At 45.2% G+C, this 16,075-nt stretch overlaps 1 protein-coding gene across 12 annotated transcripts in view; it reads right to left on the bottom strand.

Moving 5' to 3' along the window:
* Window positions 1-285: 285 nt before the first annotated feature.
* Window positions 286-16,075, bottom strand: part of ZNF532 (zinc finger protein 532) — a 51,050-nt gene continuing 35,260 nt past the window's right edge. For all 12 annotated transcript variants that reach the window (XM_081929573.1, XM_081929583.1, XM_081929576.1 and 9 more), the window contains 7 exons: window positions 15,724-15,905; window positions 14,161-14,337; window positions 11,606-11,768; window positions 8,816-9,094; window positions 5,620-5,732; window positions 4,166-4,313; window positions 286-2,863 (listed from right to left, as the gene is read on the bottom strand). In XM_081929573.1, the coding sequence (XP_081785699.1) occupies window positions 2,369-2,863; window positions 4,166-4,313; window positions 5,620-5,732; window positions 8,816-9,094; window positions 11,606-11,768; window positions 14,161-14,337; window positions 15,724-15,905 (1,557 nt within the window). In that variant the 3' untranslated portion in view covers window positions 286-2,368. The remainder of the gene's footprint in view (window positions 2,864-4,165; window positions 4,314-5,619; window positions 5,733-8,815; window positions 9,095-11,605; window positions 11,769-14,160; window positions 14,338-15,723; window positions 15,906-16,075) is intronic.

Consider the following 16,075-nt stretch of genomic DNA (forward strand, 5'->3'; position numbering starts at 1 on the left):
AACTAGAGAGTTGCTTTAAAAAGAGTAAAACAAGAGTATTTCAAACGATACAGGATTCTGTGCCAGGTGCCCTCTTTATAACAACTGCTTAATACTGTTTATGCAACAGAACTGCTGAATATGTTAAGAACTGCTGCTTTCTACACACAGCACTGCACTAAATCCCTCGTTCCCACAGTCCATGCTATTCCCAAATCACATAACAGGAACCGATATAAGAACACCATGGTTTGCAAGGCTCACTGTCTTGTGGTTACACTACCGGCCCGATCTTTAGAGCAGCCTTCCCTGTGGTCCAGATCATTACAACTCTCAGCATCTCCCAGGGCTGGGCCTTGCTGGCTGAGACTGATGGGACTGTGCCAGCTTTGGCAGGTGGGAAGGGCAAACCCCCCTGTGCATTATATGATGGACAGGTGGGCTGCCCTACCCACCTGTCCAAATCCCTTGTCCTTTGCTTTAAGACTTCCCATGTGAGCATGGGAAAGTGGGGACTGAGCGCTCTTTGCAGAACTCTACCCGGAAGAGGAAGGCAGCTCTAGGAAGCCTCCCAGATTCCTGGTTGTGCATTTTGGTGTCCGATCTAGTCTACGTTTCAATAAGCAATGGAAACAAAATCTGTAGGAGAGGGAAGCAAATCCTTGGCAGCCTCAGTTAAAGCGAATCAGGTAGCCGGTGACAGAAAAGACCCTTTTTTCTGCCTGAGATCCTGGTAAAGCTGTTGCGAAACAAGAGGAGACAATACTGAGCTAAATGGATGCATAGTCTGACCTACGGGGTGTTAGCTTTTCAATGGGGGGCAACAAATTTATCCTACGCCTCCAAGCACCTGATCTGACATAAAACTGGCCTAACCCTACCATATTATGCAAGCATCCAGGCTTCAGCCTTCTCCGTCAAACAAAATAGACATCATTTCATGGGCTTTTCAATGTAGTGTTTAAGAAATGACACAGCGCACGATCCTTCTCCCTGCCTCTCCACCATTGTAAACTCAATTCACAGTACTCTACATATTTGTTTAACTGGGAGCAGGTAAGCAGCAAAATACTGAAGCACCTCAACAGGGCTTTCGAAAGAGTCCAAGGATCTCTCTCAAAAGCGCAGTGGAGGAGAGCAAAAGAGCATGATGCTTAAAACACAAGCAGCTCAGACCCTCCAGGGGATTCCTTACACGTAAGCAGTGATGAAAAGGAAGGATAGCGCTTTGGGGCTGCTCCCATTATTTCAGGGGGGCTTTTCTGCAGGAAACTGCAGCTGGGTTCTGTAGCCAATGTGTTGTCTACACATGTGTTGTCTACACGGAAATGCCCTCTCACATTAATATGGGAAGATCTTCCAAAAAAGCACCTCATGCAAGAGGCCATAATAAAATTATTCTAAATCCTCCTGATCTTTAAGAACGTTATTTGGGGGCATAAATCCAGTGGACCACTCAGTAACTACAAAGCAACCAGACAAACAAAAAAGCGACTTGCCTTTCATTTATCTTCTTTTAACTTTTGCTTTCTAGTGCACTTTTGTCAATCCTCCCCTGGGTGTATATATATATATTCGTAGGCTTCCTCGTGACTTCAATGCTGAGGTGTGTGAGCCACCACAATGTGCAACGTTTCCACACACACAACGCTGGAAATTTCAGAAATTCTAGGTCGTGGGCAGTCCAATGACACATGGTACAGCTCCTTACCATCCCAGAATTAACCACGGTTTCCAGGAAGGATGATGGTAACATGGAAAAGAGCTGGGGGAATCATGTGACCTCTAGCATGATCATAGAGTTATGGGACAGACGGGCGTGTTCCCTTGATGTTTTAGTGACATCAGAAAGGGACCACCCCCACAAAGCGGTTTAATGGAAACCTAAGCAATGCCCTAATATGAAGAACTCTGTTTTAAAACAAACTTGCTGTCCGGAAAAAACAAACAAAAACAACTGACCAAAACCTAAAAACAAAACGAAACAAGGATTTCCCACTAAATACCAATACCAACACATAACAAAGAGTATAAAAATTATCTGTTTAAATATATACAAACTCTGTTCAACTCAAATACTGCTTTATTTCACGTGGAGTGTTGTTTTTTTTAAAAAAAAGTCTTTAGGGGGGTTATATATATCTATGTATATATATATTTCTCTATATATCTCTCTCTCTAGCGATGAGGTGAAGAAGATATTATTTTCGGTACAGAATATATTGCAACAGCGTGTGAAGAGCTGTTATCTCCATTGTGTGGCAGGTTTTCTGTACCAAAAATGAATGAATGAAAGAAAGAAAGGTCAGTCACGTTCTGAAGTAGAGAAGGCTTCTTCTTCTTTCTCTCGCTTTTGGGATATGCGTGTGGGGTGGGAGGGATAGGCGGGTCATTTTTCAGACGAGCTCATTCTTTTGGATTTAATGAAGGCCATTCCATGTGTTCGCATGTGGGTGTTTAAGGCCGCTTCTGTTTCAAAGGTCTTTGCACAAACTTTGCACTTCCTGTCGGACACGGCACTGTCAGACGACTCCTCCTCGCGGCTGGGCTTGTTCTCCTGTTGGCTGTCTTCCCCTGACCCATTCTGTTTCGAGACGGGCTGGGGCTCCTTCAGCTTGTGTACGATGAAGAGATGCCGGGAGAGGGAGACGTGGGAGGTGTAGCAGAGGCCACATTCCCTGCACTGGTACGAAGAGCCGTCAGATTTGTGCTGGGGAATATGTTCGTGGAACTGAAGGAGGTTCTCGGTCGTGAAGCCGCAGACTGCGCACTTGTGGACTTTGAAAACGTTGATCTTTAGCTTCTTCAGCGGCTGAGTGATGGCGCCTCGAGGGGGCCTGAATTCCAGCACAGGCTCTTCCAATTTACGCTTCGGACTGGGAACCTGAAGTTGGAACAAATCAGTTTTAAAATAAACAACCCAGCTACGATCATGTAGCTGTTCTCATGAATGTTCACTGCTTCTGCACTAGAAATAAGTGTGTGCATTGAGCCAAGGAATCAGCCAACTGGGAAGCACTTCTTGACACAATGCACAATTTAACTTATGGAATTCTCTGCCAAGGTTCGTGTTTGGGGTGGTGATGGTTACTACCTTAGATGGCTTTCAAAAACATAGTGGTGTATCCGACACAGAGGACAGGTTTTACAGCGACCGTTATTTATTTACAGTGGACGCTCGGGTTGTGAACATGATCCGTGTGGGATGCACGTTCTCAACCTGTGCATCTGCGCACACTCGGGTCACAATTTGGTGCTTCTGCGCATGCGCTGAAACCCGGAAGTAACCGTTCCGTTACTTCCAGGCTCAGCACGGTGCACAACCCAAAATTGAACAACCCAAAGCGTCTGTAACCCCAGGTATGACTGAACTTCCATTCACATGCCACCCTTTCTTCCATTATGGAACCCAAAGCTTCCATGCCTGCTTAGCATCAACAGGCTAATGGTCTCACCAGGGTGTGTTTTTTCCAGCCAGAGCCCCCAAACAACAACTCCTGGCGCTGAGTCCTGGCACGAACTAAAGTCCAAACGAAGGACCTTTCTCCTCCTCCTTCCCCCTCACCCCCCAAAACTGACATGGCCATGCCATTGCTCCTCAACGTGGGCAGAGGCAGCGGTGGGCGATGCCAAAGCCAACCCAGAAGGCATTCCTTCTTCCTCCTTGCTCCGGCTGCTCTAGTAGGAGGCGGCACAGAGGCCTGCGGAGCTGGAGGAAGCGAGGAGAGAGGGGAAGCCAGGCTGTGGCATGAGGGGATTACTGTGAGGAGGAGGAGGACGAGGAGGAGGAGGAAGAGGAGGCAGGATGGCTGAGAGGGGGGCCTCCCTGTAGACCTGGGGGTAAAGATGGGTAAACAAATGAAGGCCAGGATAGATAGCAAGGATCTGTGATGCCTAATAATAATAATAATAATAATAATAATAAAATTTTATTTATATCCCGCCCTCCACAGCCAAAGCTGGGCTCAGCGGCTAACAACAATAAAAGTAACACTTTCCAATCTCCTTAAATAGGCCACAAAACCCTTTTTACGTTGGAGGTGCTTTCTTCACTTTTCCCCTCAAAAGACAAAAGAAGCTTCAAGTCTCCCAACTCTGATTTGTTGAGAGGACACAGAAAGTTTATTCAGCTGGTATTCCATGTTTCTTTTTAAAGACCAGGACTTGCATACAACTAAGAGCTCACCTTCGCGTCTTCTTTTACGGCACTTTGTCCTACATTGCTTGATTCTGTCATCTCTTTCACATCGGGCTCTTTGATGCCGTGCATCAGCTGAATATGCTTTTCAAGCATCAACCGCTTGGTAAAAGTACGCCTTGAATCCGGACAGTGCCTGCATGAATTAAATTGCATAGCAGACCATCAACTAGTTGGTACTAACAGTATTTGCACAGGTGCTCAAGTGCCTGCCCTTAAAATGGGTGAACATGGCTAACTCACATCTTGCTGATTTCAATGGGTGTACTCAAAAATATAATTTACTTCTGTAAAAGTCGGTGAGGCAATATAGGCTTTCAGCTTGCCAGGTCTTTATTTGGAAGGTTTGGGGACGCAGGATGGAATAGTGGGTGGTGGGCCAGGAAAATTAGTGGGAATGGGGCCAGTTTTCCTGCTTTTTCCTTGAACCTGGTTAGTGTTGTGCGAATTTTCCTTGGTTTGTTTTGGAGGAATGGGTACACTAGAGGAGGCCTTTTTCCGATGTTATCTATCTCCATTTGCACCCATTGTTTTGTTTTGTCTTCTAGGATGTATGGGATTACATCGCACTTGGTTAGCGAACGTAAACAAACTGTGGAAAAGACTCTATGAACCGAAAATGGAGATGCTATATGTACTTTCCTTTGTTTTGCAACACAAGTAAATCTTTAAAACACACACATACACGTTTTACTTGGATTCAACCTGAAAAACAATAGGAGCACTCTCTCTTACACATACATACACCCAGGCTATTTTAACTTATTTGATGCATAAAAAGCAGCTTGACTGCTGCTACCTATTTTATCCAGCAACAAGCTACCTTAGGAACCAGCTGGGTGCATTCCAGGACACACTTCTGGTTTCAGTACTGTCACCATGCATGTGCTGAGAACACACTTTAGCAATTGTCCCATAATCCTCTACAACCAAGGGTACATAATGTGGTGCCCACTAGATGTTTGAAACCATAACGAGTCCTCCAGATGTTCTGGGCTCCTATGGGGCCCAGTCAGCATGGCTGATGGCAGGGATGATGGGATTTGTAGTCCAGAACATCTGTAGGGCACCGTGTCGGCTATCCCTCCTCTGTGGCAGGCAGTCTTACATGACAGACAAGCACGGGGTTCTGTAGAACCTTGTTCTTCAACTCTGGGTCCTCACATGCTGCAGGACTCCAGTTTCCACCATTCCGGACAACTGGCAAAGCTAGCTGAAAATGATGGGCATTGTAGTCCAATGACATTTGGGGACCAAAAGGTTGAAGAACACTGTGTGGCTCCACCTGGAGACTCATTTCCTCTAAAGAGTAGGCTGAAATGTAAGCAGATTGTCTTCATATATGCTACCTCAATGAGAGAAGGGCAGGTTGTTGTTCTTTTAAGGTCTAAGAATTATTATAACGAACAAAGTTGCGCAGAACTCTAAAAAGCAGAACTTACGAGCAGGTGTAAACTTTCCTAATGCCTTTGTGCTTGATGCGATTGTGGCGGCAAAGGCTGTGCGAGGAACTGAAGGATTTGTCGCACTGTCGGCAAGGATGCTTCTTCATTTGCTTCAAAGAAAGGAAGTCAAAACGTTTTTTTAATAAGGAGGTACATTACGATATGTGCCAGTTAACTTATAACTTTACCTTAAACAAAGCAATGTCGCGAGCATGACGCATTCCAGGGCACCGTTATGATGTGGTGTGTCCACCAGAGGGAGCAGGGTTGGGTTGTACAGCAAAGTATTTCTAGAAAGCAATGGAAGCTACTTTCCCCTTACTAATTCTGATCCAGTCTAGGTAGCCTGATGGCTCTACAAACACAATGCTTTGAAAGACCTACTTTCCCAGATTTGCAATTACCAGTTGCAGCTGCTCTGCCTAGCCCCCTAGAAGTCAATCGAGTGGGGGAAATTAACCAGGCAAAATGGAAATCAGCTAACGAGAGGAGGAATGGCGTCGTACACAAAAGCCAGCTGTTAAATGCAGAGCAACATATGGAGGGATACATGTGCATTATTTCCATGCCCTGTGCTCAGATCTTCCTGAACAGGTGGCTCACAAACCTGTCATTTGACCTATGGACCATTGTGTCTGTCCCCCCTTCCCAATCCAAAATAAGTGGGGACTAGCCAATGGCTATGAGCCATGACGGATACATGGAACCTCCATGTGCAGGAGGAGAAGCCTGCCTCAGAGTATGAGATGCTGAGGACATACAGCAGTTCTTGCGCTGCTCTGTGAGTCCCAGAAGGGTCTAACTGGTTGCTGGACCGCAATGGAAGGAGGTCTGTGTCCAGCAAGTTATGTGATGCTCTTAACCAGTCCACCTGCAGGACACGGATCCATCACTGGCATTCCTCGCCTCTGGCTGACGAGCTTGCTAGGCCCAAGCCAAACCCAAGGTTGCTAGGCAACCCCTTAAGCTCTCTCTGCAAGGTTGCTTTAGTAGCCATTCGCAACACAAATGATAAACAGCAGCACGTGGATCTGAACAAGGCTTGCTGCATGATGACCTACATAAATGACCCAAGAAGCAGTAAAACATTTTAACCAACGACCCGTATCTGTGAATTTATCCTACTCTGGAGCAATTCACACACACACACACACACTGCTTTATTTCAGCTTCCATCTTTGAAAGCCGCTACATGGGTGTTTCATTATAGCATCTCCAACCCATGAGAGCTTGCTTATTACGAGCTTTCTTCTGTCTTTACCAACACCTCTGAGCTTATTACATTTTCGCGGTATTTCCCATATGGCTTTCTCTCACGTCTCTCTCTCTCCTTCTACCCAAGGCAGCAAAACTGACATGGTTTTTATTAGTTTTACTCCTGCCTAGGGGCCTGTGCTGAACATCAACCATGAAAAATTATGAGCTTTTAAAATTTCTTCCTTCTTTTTAATTTTACTACTCTGAAAGCCTCGTTGGCAGGGGGGAGCCAAAAGCAGGTTGGAGTCAATAAGACTGTTATTAGTTCAGAGAAGCGGGACTTGCCAGAAAATATTACAGTATGGAGTGTTCCTGCTCAGGGTTCCAGCCAGCCAGTGCTCTTTCAGGACACTCCATTACATTCCCTCTCTCCACTTCTGTTTCTATTCCTTTTCTGAGGTGCCTTTTTTGTCCACACTGAGCATACTGCCTGCCCACCCTGCTTGGAGTTTGGTACATATTTTGCAGCAGCGTGACCAAGGAAACAGTCTAGTAAGACTGGTGACTGAAAGAATAAACTTAACGGTTTATTACTCATGGCAAACAAAGCAAATAGAGGTTTTTACATGTGGCCAAGATGGAGCCAAGTAGCTAACACCGGAACATGCAAACTCGTTTTTGGACCAGGGATGTGGGTGGCGCTGTGGGTTAAACCACAGAGCCTAGGAAAACCAATCTGTGAGGAATAAGAACAGGGGGCCTTTCTGTTTATTGTACCTCCCCCACACCACTGGTCCAAGTAACTTATTACAAGCCCTTTGTGCTGTACAGTGGTACCTCTAGATGCGAACGGGATCCATTCCAGAGCCCCATTCGCATCTAGAAGCAAATGTAACCAGCCGCGGCACGTCTGCGCACGCACGCGTCGTTTTTCGCCGCTTCTGCGTATGACGTCATTTTGAGCGTCTGCGCATGCGGCAAAACCCGGAAGTAACACGGTCGGTTACTTCCGGGTTGCTGCGGAGCGCAACTCGAACGCGCTCATCCCGAAGCGCATTCAACCCGAGGTATGACTGTACTCCTATTCAAAATGCATAAAAATAGGATCAGACACATTCTGCTCAATAGGACCGACTAATCAGAGCACGCCTGTAATGTTAATTCATCGCAGCAGCTTTAAGTACATAAGAACAGCCTGCTGGATGAGGCCAATGGTTCAACCAGGCGAACAACCGGCTCTCACAGGGACCAACCAGATTCCTAGGAGAAGCCTGAAACAACAGCCATCTGCCCACTGTTACTCCCAGGAAAACGGCACTCAGGGGCAATGTGCTTCCAACTGTGCAGGGGAGATCACAGCCATTGTGGCTGGTGGTGTTCTATAGCCTTCTCTTCCACAAGCCATCCAAGTTGGTGGGCGACACTTTGAAAAGCGCTTAAAACTTAATGGATCTAGGCAATAACATACTCGTGAAAATTTCTAGCGTTGACTCTCCCTTCTGCGCCGTAGGAAATGTAAACCAGGCTGATCCATTGTGTTGATTTGTATTTTATTTCCCTCCATAACCCTGTGCCTTTTAGCATGCATGATCTTATTTGTTCTCTAGATTTATGCTTACATAAAACTAAATAGTGGCCTTTCTTTCGCTGAAATTGTGTGATGGCTGGTTACTTAAAATGCAATCAAATCTGCCTGGCCTGGCTTAGAAAGAGAGGAAGAGCCCATTCCAGCAATGCAGAATTGACATCAGTCAGTTTGTCCTGGGCTTCACCATGGTGAAGGGATTTATTTATTTTTTTGCTAAGGGTGGGGTATTATTTTTTAGAATAACTTTTCAGCAACAGGCAAGTGTAATCAATAAACCTCACTGCTGGTTTGGTTGAAAAGTAGGTGACTAACGGGGACGAATTCTTTCCATGCTAAACAGCTTCGTCAACAACTTGAAAACGGCCCAGATCTAATCTTCTAATTCTCCGCTCAACACCCGCAATTTACCTTTCCGTGTTCTTTCCTCATGTGGGATATGTAAACATCTCTCTGAGTAAACAGGCGATCACATTCCCAACACGTCCAGCCGGGATTAGGGACTTTCTGGGGCTCTGCTTTCTTCACAGGGGAGGGGGACTTCTTCTCTGTCTTTTCTGTCCCGTTGACGGATTTGGAGTCCTCCTTGTTGTGACTGACCGAGTTCTGAGTGGTGGGCTTCGTGCTCAGCGGCAAACTGATACCCAGGTTTGGAGGCCCCTCGACACTTTTCAGCGTCCCGTGCATAGACTAATTCAAAAAGAAAGAACAAAGCAAGGTGGTACTTGCTATCTAGAGAGAATACAAGGTGTGATGACCAGCAGGCAGAAGGCTGGAGAAGCCAGTGTGGAGTAGTGGTTAGCGCGTTGGACTAGGACCTAGGAAGCCAACAGGGTTCAAATCCCCACTCTGCCACAAAACTCACTGGCTGTCAAGAAACTCATAGCTGTCAAGCATCCCTTATTTGGTGGGACAGTCCCTTATCCCAGCGCCATGTCCCGCTGCTGTCCCTTATTGAGGATGTCCCTTAAATAAGCTACTGAAGGTAATGGGGCCCTTTATACGTCCAGCTGTCCTTTGTCAACAACAAATTGTTGCTTTTTTGTGTTGAATATATGCTATATGGTAATTTATGGACCTAATAGGTATCTAAAGCCATTTGCATGCAACAAAATATGTATTTTATCAAAGTAATTGTTGATCCCTTATTTTGGCTGCTGATCCCTTATTTTCGAGGCTGCTGGTCCCTTATTTTCAAATCTGTAAGTTGACAGCTATGTCACTGGGTGACCTTCGGCCAGTCACTCACTGCCAGCCTCCCAGGGTTGATGCGAGGATAAAGTGGGGAGGAGGAGAACTACAAAAGCCACTTTCAACTCCTTGGACGAAAAGCGGAATGCAGATATGTGATAAATAAAATAAAATAAATGCTTGTAGATTAAGTTTCACGAATCCATGGCACCCATAGGCCAATGTACAGAGGCGGCAAAAACCACATGACACAGCTGGACTGTACCACTTCAAAGATGGGGGACTGCATGTCTGAATTCCCCCTACCCGCCATTACCTTGCACAGAGAGAGCTGCCATGTCGGGGGGGGAGTGTTCTAGACTAGCCTTTCCCCTTATATTCTGCCAAGGTTGTCCGCTACGGATAAAAATCTCACTGAGGAATCCCTGGGTTTGCCCAGAACACAAGCTGAAAGTCACTGCGGTAAAGCCAATAGCTTAAAAGCAGAAGTCCAGTGGGAAAAGGCTACTGATTGCCTAATGCCTTAGTATAAATATATATATCTCATTATAAACACCAAAGTTCAAAGGAATGAAACTACCAGAAGTAGTAAAGTAAAGGGACCCCTGACCATTAGGTCCAGTTGTGACCGACTCTGGGGTTGCGACACTCATCTCACTTTATTGGCCGAGGGAGCTGGCGTACAGCTTCCAGGTCATGTGGCCAGCATGACTAAGCCACTTCTGGCGAACCAGAGCAGCGCACGGAAACGCCATTTACCTTCCTGCCAGAGCGGTACCTATTTATCTATTTGCATTTTGACGTGCTTTCGAACTGCTAGGTTGGCAGGAGCAGGGACCGAGCAATGGGAGCTCACCCCCTCGCGGGGATTCGAACTGCTGACCTTCTAATCGGCGAGTCCTAGGCTCTGTGGTTTAACCCACAGCACCACCTGCGTCTCTACCAGAAGTAGTAGTCAGCCTCAAAACACCACTGCAGAAAAAATTGTGGGGGTTTGTTTTCTTTTAACCTATAATATAGAGAAAGAAAAAGTCTCTGAAAGTGGATTCTGTAACTTCATAGTAATCTGCATGAAGTTTAGAATCTATGCAGATTAAGGGAGCGACCATAACTCCGTAGTACTATAGCGGAGAGGCTGGGACACCTCTCATTATCTATGACTGCAGGCCACGCTGGCTGCGGCTGATGAAAGCTGCGGGCCAACAACATTTGGAAGGCATCGGACTGCACCCCTGGCATAAGGTCCAGGTTCAGGCTTTGTTCAGTTCAAAGATTTGGGAAGGTCCTCTGCTCTGAGACTTGGAGAAGAGCAGCTGCCAGCCTGAGTAGACAGTATTGGGTTAAGCAGTTTAGTGACCTGGTTCCTAGAATATAATGCCGTTTCACGCGTTCAGTTTTATCGTTCGCAAGCCTGCTCCCCTTGTGATTAAAAGAGCATCTAAACTGGTGTCAGGAACGTCCCCGTCCCCCCGAGCGCAGGGGAAGAGTTAGACTCAGGAATCGAACTAGGTGCATGAGGGTCTGACTCTGCAGATGAGAACTGGCTGACAGAGTCAAGAAAGGGCAGTTCGACCCCCCTTCCTGGGGAAGACTCTGTTAGCTCTCAAGAAGAGGAGGAGTTGTACGGCAGCCAGAGCACTGCTAGGCAATCAGCAGATAAGCAGAGGTCTGAGTCAGTCAAGTGGGAGTGGGGAGGGGGCAGGCCAGTCTCTCAGTCCCCGTTTTGGTGTCTGGATAATATCAGATGGCAACAGAAGGGCAAGAGGGGAAAGGCGGGAATTTGGCATCGTTCCTGGTGTGGGAGGGGTGAAAATTCAGACTGACCAACTATTGTAAATGCGAGCAGGCAAGAAGCCGGGCTCTGGGTGGGTATTTTTTGTAAATAAACATGCATAAAACTGCCGGAGCGTCATTACATTACAGGCTTGCTTGCCTGCCAGAGATCATTACACCTACTTTCATCTACTTCTGGTGGCTCCCCGTTATGGTTGCCAAACGAAGCCCACACACCTTGATATGATCCATCATGAGTTGCTTCTGTGCGTACAAAAGCGAACAGTCTGGACACTTGAAGACAGACACTTTCTGGTTTTCGATGTGTTGGTCAAAGTGGCGATACAGCAAAGGCTGCAGGGTAAACACTGTGTCGCACATGGAGCATTTGTAGATTATCCTTTTAAAAGAAAAACACACAGAAAAAGGCAGTTGAAGACATAACGTCAGTCTGTTGTGGCATTTCATTTATTCCAAAAGACTGCATTACTGGCATAGGTTTTTAAACCGTACCCCAATTTTCTGTCCCACAAAGGGGCTGCTCAAAGGGGCTTACAAATGAAAAGCAGGCAGGTAGAGATTTGGACCCTGGTCTCCCAGGTACTAATATAGCTCTCTAACCACTACCTCATACTGCCTCACAGGGCAGTGTGAAATTGTAGGTGAAGCTAACCACACACATAAGCCCAATGCATGGAAGCAATACCCGAAAAGGCCCAGATATGTAGGTCACTCAGTGGCAATCCGGCGTTTTCATTTCTAAGGCTCATAAGAACAACCTTTGCAGAACTGAAAGTAGTGCTTGCATGGCAATGGGCTTTCAAACGACCCCTTGAGGCTGTAAATCATCTTGGTGGTTTCAGTGCCTTTCCATAAACGCAGACAAAGGACTCTTGCTCCTAATAAGGGAAGCATTACCAGCCACTTATCATTAGAACTGACACTGAATTTTCACCCGGAGCAAAATTCAGCTGAAGAATTGGAGGGACGTCAAGGGGAGCCGGAGGAATGTTTGAAAGGAACGGCAAAAATAATAATTAAATTCTCATTTTGCACATTCCTCCTTTTTCTATGAAGATGCATTGTAGATGCTGTATCTGCATTATGCATTTATAACAGCGGCATAGCGGTTCTGACTTAAGAAACCCTGGGAAATGTAATCTAGCAAGGGTGCTTAGATTTCTCTATTAAAGACCCTTATCATTCTCTCACACAGAGTGCTCCCTTGGGAGAGGAATGGCCATTTGCATCTGGAGTGAGCACAGATACCCCTATTTAAGGAGCAGGAAACTGCAGAGTTTTTTGGGGGGGGGAGGCTGCCGGCCTCTCGTGGCTCTTCCTTGGCCCCGCCCCTCAAGGGTTCACTCTCCTCACATTCTTTTGCCTGGTTGGAATGTGCCTGTGAACTGCCTTTTTCCTGTCTGCATGTAGAATGAAGATATGTGTATATATGTTTGCATGTGCATAATTGGAATGTAGCCTGTCGTACAAAGTTGTACCCATTGCCCTGCCTACTTTTACCTCTGGCTCCACCCATTATTTTTTTTGCCTCTGGCCCTGCCTTGGGAACGTGTGGCCTCTGGAAAGCTGTCCATAAGGGGGACATACCCTTGGGCCGAAACAGGTTCCCCTAGACCAGTGATGGCCAAACTTGTCCCTCCAGCTGTTTTGGGACTACAACTCCCATCATCCCTAGCTAACAGGACCAGTGGTCAGGGATGATGGGAATTGTAGTCGCAAAACAGCTTGAGGGACAAGTTTGGCCATCACTGCCCTAGACCATCAGCAAGGAAGTACTGAAGTGAATATGAGAAATCTGGAGAGAGGAAAACAGTGAGGCTTCGGTATAACACTGACAAAAACAGAGTGGCTTTCCAAATTATTGGAGTATTACAACATATCCAAAACAATGGGAGAAATGGGAAGAATCTCAAAAAAGAAGATAGACAGGGACTAGAAAGTGTTTAAAGGATACTTGCAAAACCATATTGAAAAATCAGAACTCCTATTAGAATAAACAAGTTCCATTTTAAATACTGAAATACTAAATAAGATGGATAACAATGTGTAATAGAAAAAAGAGCATGAAATTAGGTGAAAGGTGTATGAAAGAAAGTAATAGAAGTGGAAAGAAACTGCAACTGAGTAGACTGGAAGTCTAACACAAAGGTGGGGTGAGGGGTGATGGATCGTGATGGGAAAAGGAATTATCTGTGGGATTGAGTGTAGGTATGTTTGAACATTTTTAAGGACTATATGAAATGTATGCTTGTATATCCGCAATATGTGTGTATTAATACTGAATTATTTTAATAATAAAAACTTTTAAAAAATAAGAAAAAAGAAAACAGTGAGGCTTCAACCGCTGCAAAATCCCTATTTGAAAGGTCGGCTCTGTGTGGGAAAACGTGACCTAAAATTTGCTTTGACGCAAGACCTTTTCAACACGCTAAAAATAAACGGATCTCTGTGCAACTTTTTCAGTTACACGGGAGCAGGGTGCTCATACACTCTCACCAATTTCACTCATAACCTTCTTGAATTAAGCATTCTAAGCACATGCTGTCAAACATGCTGCTCTTTTGTCTCATTTATATATTGCACCTGTCCTTTAATTTTAGAAACACAGTGGAAAGTAGGAGAACCAGCTCTTGCCAGGACTTTTCCCACTTCTCTGATGGCATATGGGGAGTTCTGGTCATGACACGCAACATTCATTTCTGAGCATGATAACCGTAGCATTGCAAGTCAATAGTTAAGTCAAATAGGATGCAAAGATCAGAGCTGCTTACTTGGGCTCCCCTATCTTGATTCCAGGGTGCTGCGTATAGGCGTGGGAATGAGTGCTGGGCGCCGACTTGAATGCCATTGGACAAATGGGACACTTGTAGAAGACTTCACAGTGAGAACCTTGGATGTGGGATTTGAGCGCCGCCACATCAGAGTATACCACATTGCAATGGACACAGCTGCAAGAGATGGAGAGTTATGTCAATGTTTTCTGTTGTGCAGTGCAACGCAACACCGTAGGGTCTAAGTGCTAGCATCCTTCTACAGAGTGTAGAAAATGGCCAAGGACACAGCTATAACAAGAACAAATAAAGTATACAAAATGTCTCCAGTATGCTACTCTTTCCAAGTACAGTGGTACCTTGGCTCTCAAATAACTTGGAACCTAAACACTGCAAACCCGGAAGTAAGTGTTCTGATTTGCGAACTTTTTCCAGAAGCCGAACACCCTCCGTTTTGAGTGTTATGCTTCTGATCTGAGTGCCATGCTTCCGTTTTGAGTGTTACACTGAGGTCTGTCTGTTTTTGCTATTTCTTTTGCATTTTTGTGACTTTTTTGTTTTGTTTTTGTGACTATGTGGAATTGATTGATTGATTGTGTGACTGCAGTACATTGAATACTGCTTTCATTTTATGGATCAGAGGTCTCATTAGATAGTAAAATTCATGTTGAATTGCTGTTTTAGGGGTTGTTTTTAAATGGATTAATCCCTTTTGCATTACTTTCTATGGGAAAGCACGCCTTGGTTTTGGAACGCTTTGGTTTTGGAACGGACTTCCGGAACAGATTAAGTTTGAGAACCAAGGTACCACTGTATCACTGAAAGATTCTCAACCCTGGGGCACAGGGCCCAAGGGACTGTGTCCCAGACCAAGGATTTTATCTTCCTCTGTACAAGGTTGGTAAGAAGCCGACAACTCTGTTCTGCATGCAGGAAAAGTCTCACGATGAAAGAAGCAAAAGATAAAACAAAAACCCCTGTGACCCTCTCTCCCTTTCTGATATCATGCCACAAAGATACTCATAGGTGGAACAAAAGCATAGTTCAGAGCCATGCCGAAGTAGCCTGCATACTTTGAGCAGCCGTGCCTTAACAAACCTACCAATATTAATGAAAATGTCATCCCCCAAATTTGAAGCTTGAGGATGCTGTACAGCTAGAGTGGCCAGATGCCAAAGAAAGGAGGTTTTTGCATCTTGCTCCTGGAAAAATTATGTGGCTAACTTATTCCCACATATCATTTCCATCTGTAATTTACTCATGGAACTTGTTCTAGAAGAAGCATGTTGAGAGTCAATTCAAAATATCCTCATCAAGTGGATGAGCTACCACAAAATACCATAATTATTATTCCAAAATATGCATATAACAGATTTTGAAACTTGTTTAAAGACTAAGCTATTAAAATTTGGTCCCTTGCTATGTGCCTGTAGATTCAGGTATTTTAAAAAAATGTACTAGAATAATTATGTGGCACTAACAATATGCCATTTCCCCTGAAGTTTTGGCTTTTTGAAACAGCATACCACTTCACAGTCTCAAAAGTATTTTTATTATACTGACCGAAATCCAACTCTTCGAGTGTAGTGCAGGCAGTTCTTTGTGACGTGGGTCTGGAAATGTACCGATCTACAGATTGCACCACACTCGGGACACGTGTACGGCGATTTGTGCTGATGAATCCTCTGATGCGATGCAAAGCTGCACAGGTTGGGAAGCAGCATTTGACATATACTACACGTCTTCTACACAATAAACCGGAAACAAATGAGATGATAAGCCAATTGTTTGCCCTGGGCACACGTTAACATTTAATCAAGGTAGTCACGACTCATCATCATCATCATCATCATAGAAAGTACCATTATGGGTGTTTCAGTTAAAAGGGATAAGAACAAAGCAATAAAACGGACCC

The sequence above is a fragment of the Podarcis melisellensis genome (assembly GCF_964234715.1).
Source record: "Podarcis melisellensis genome assembly, chromosome: 11".
NCBI lineage: Eukaryota > Metazoa > Chordata > Lepidosauria > Squamata > Lacertidae > Podarcis > Podarcis melisellensis.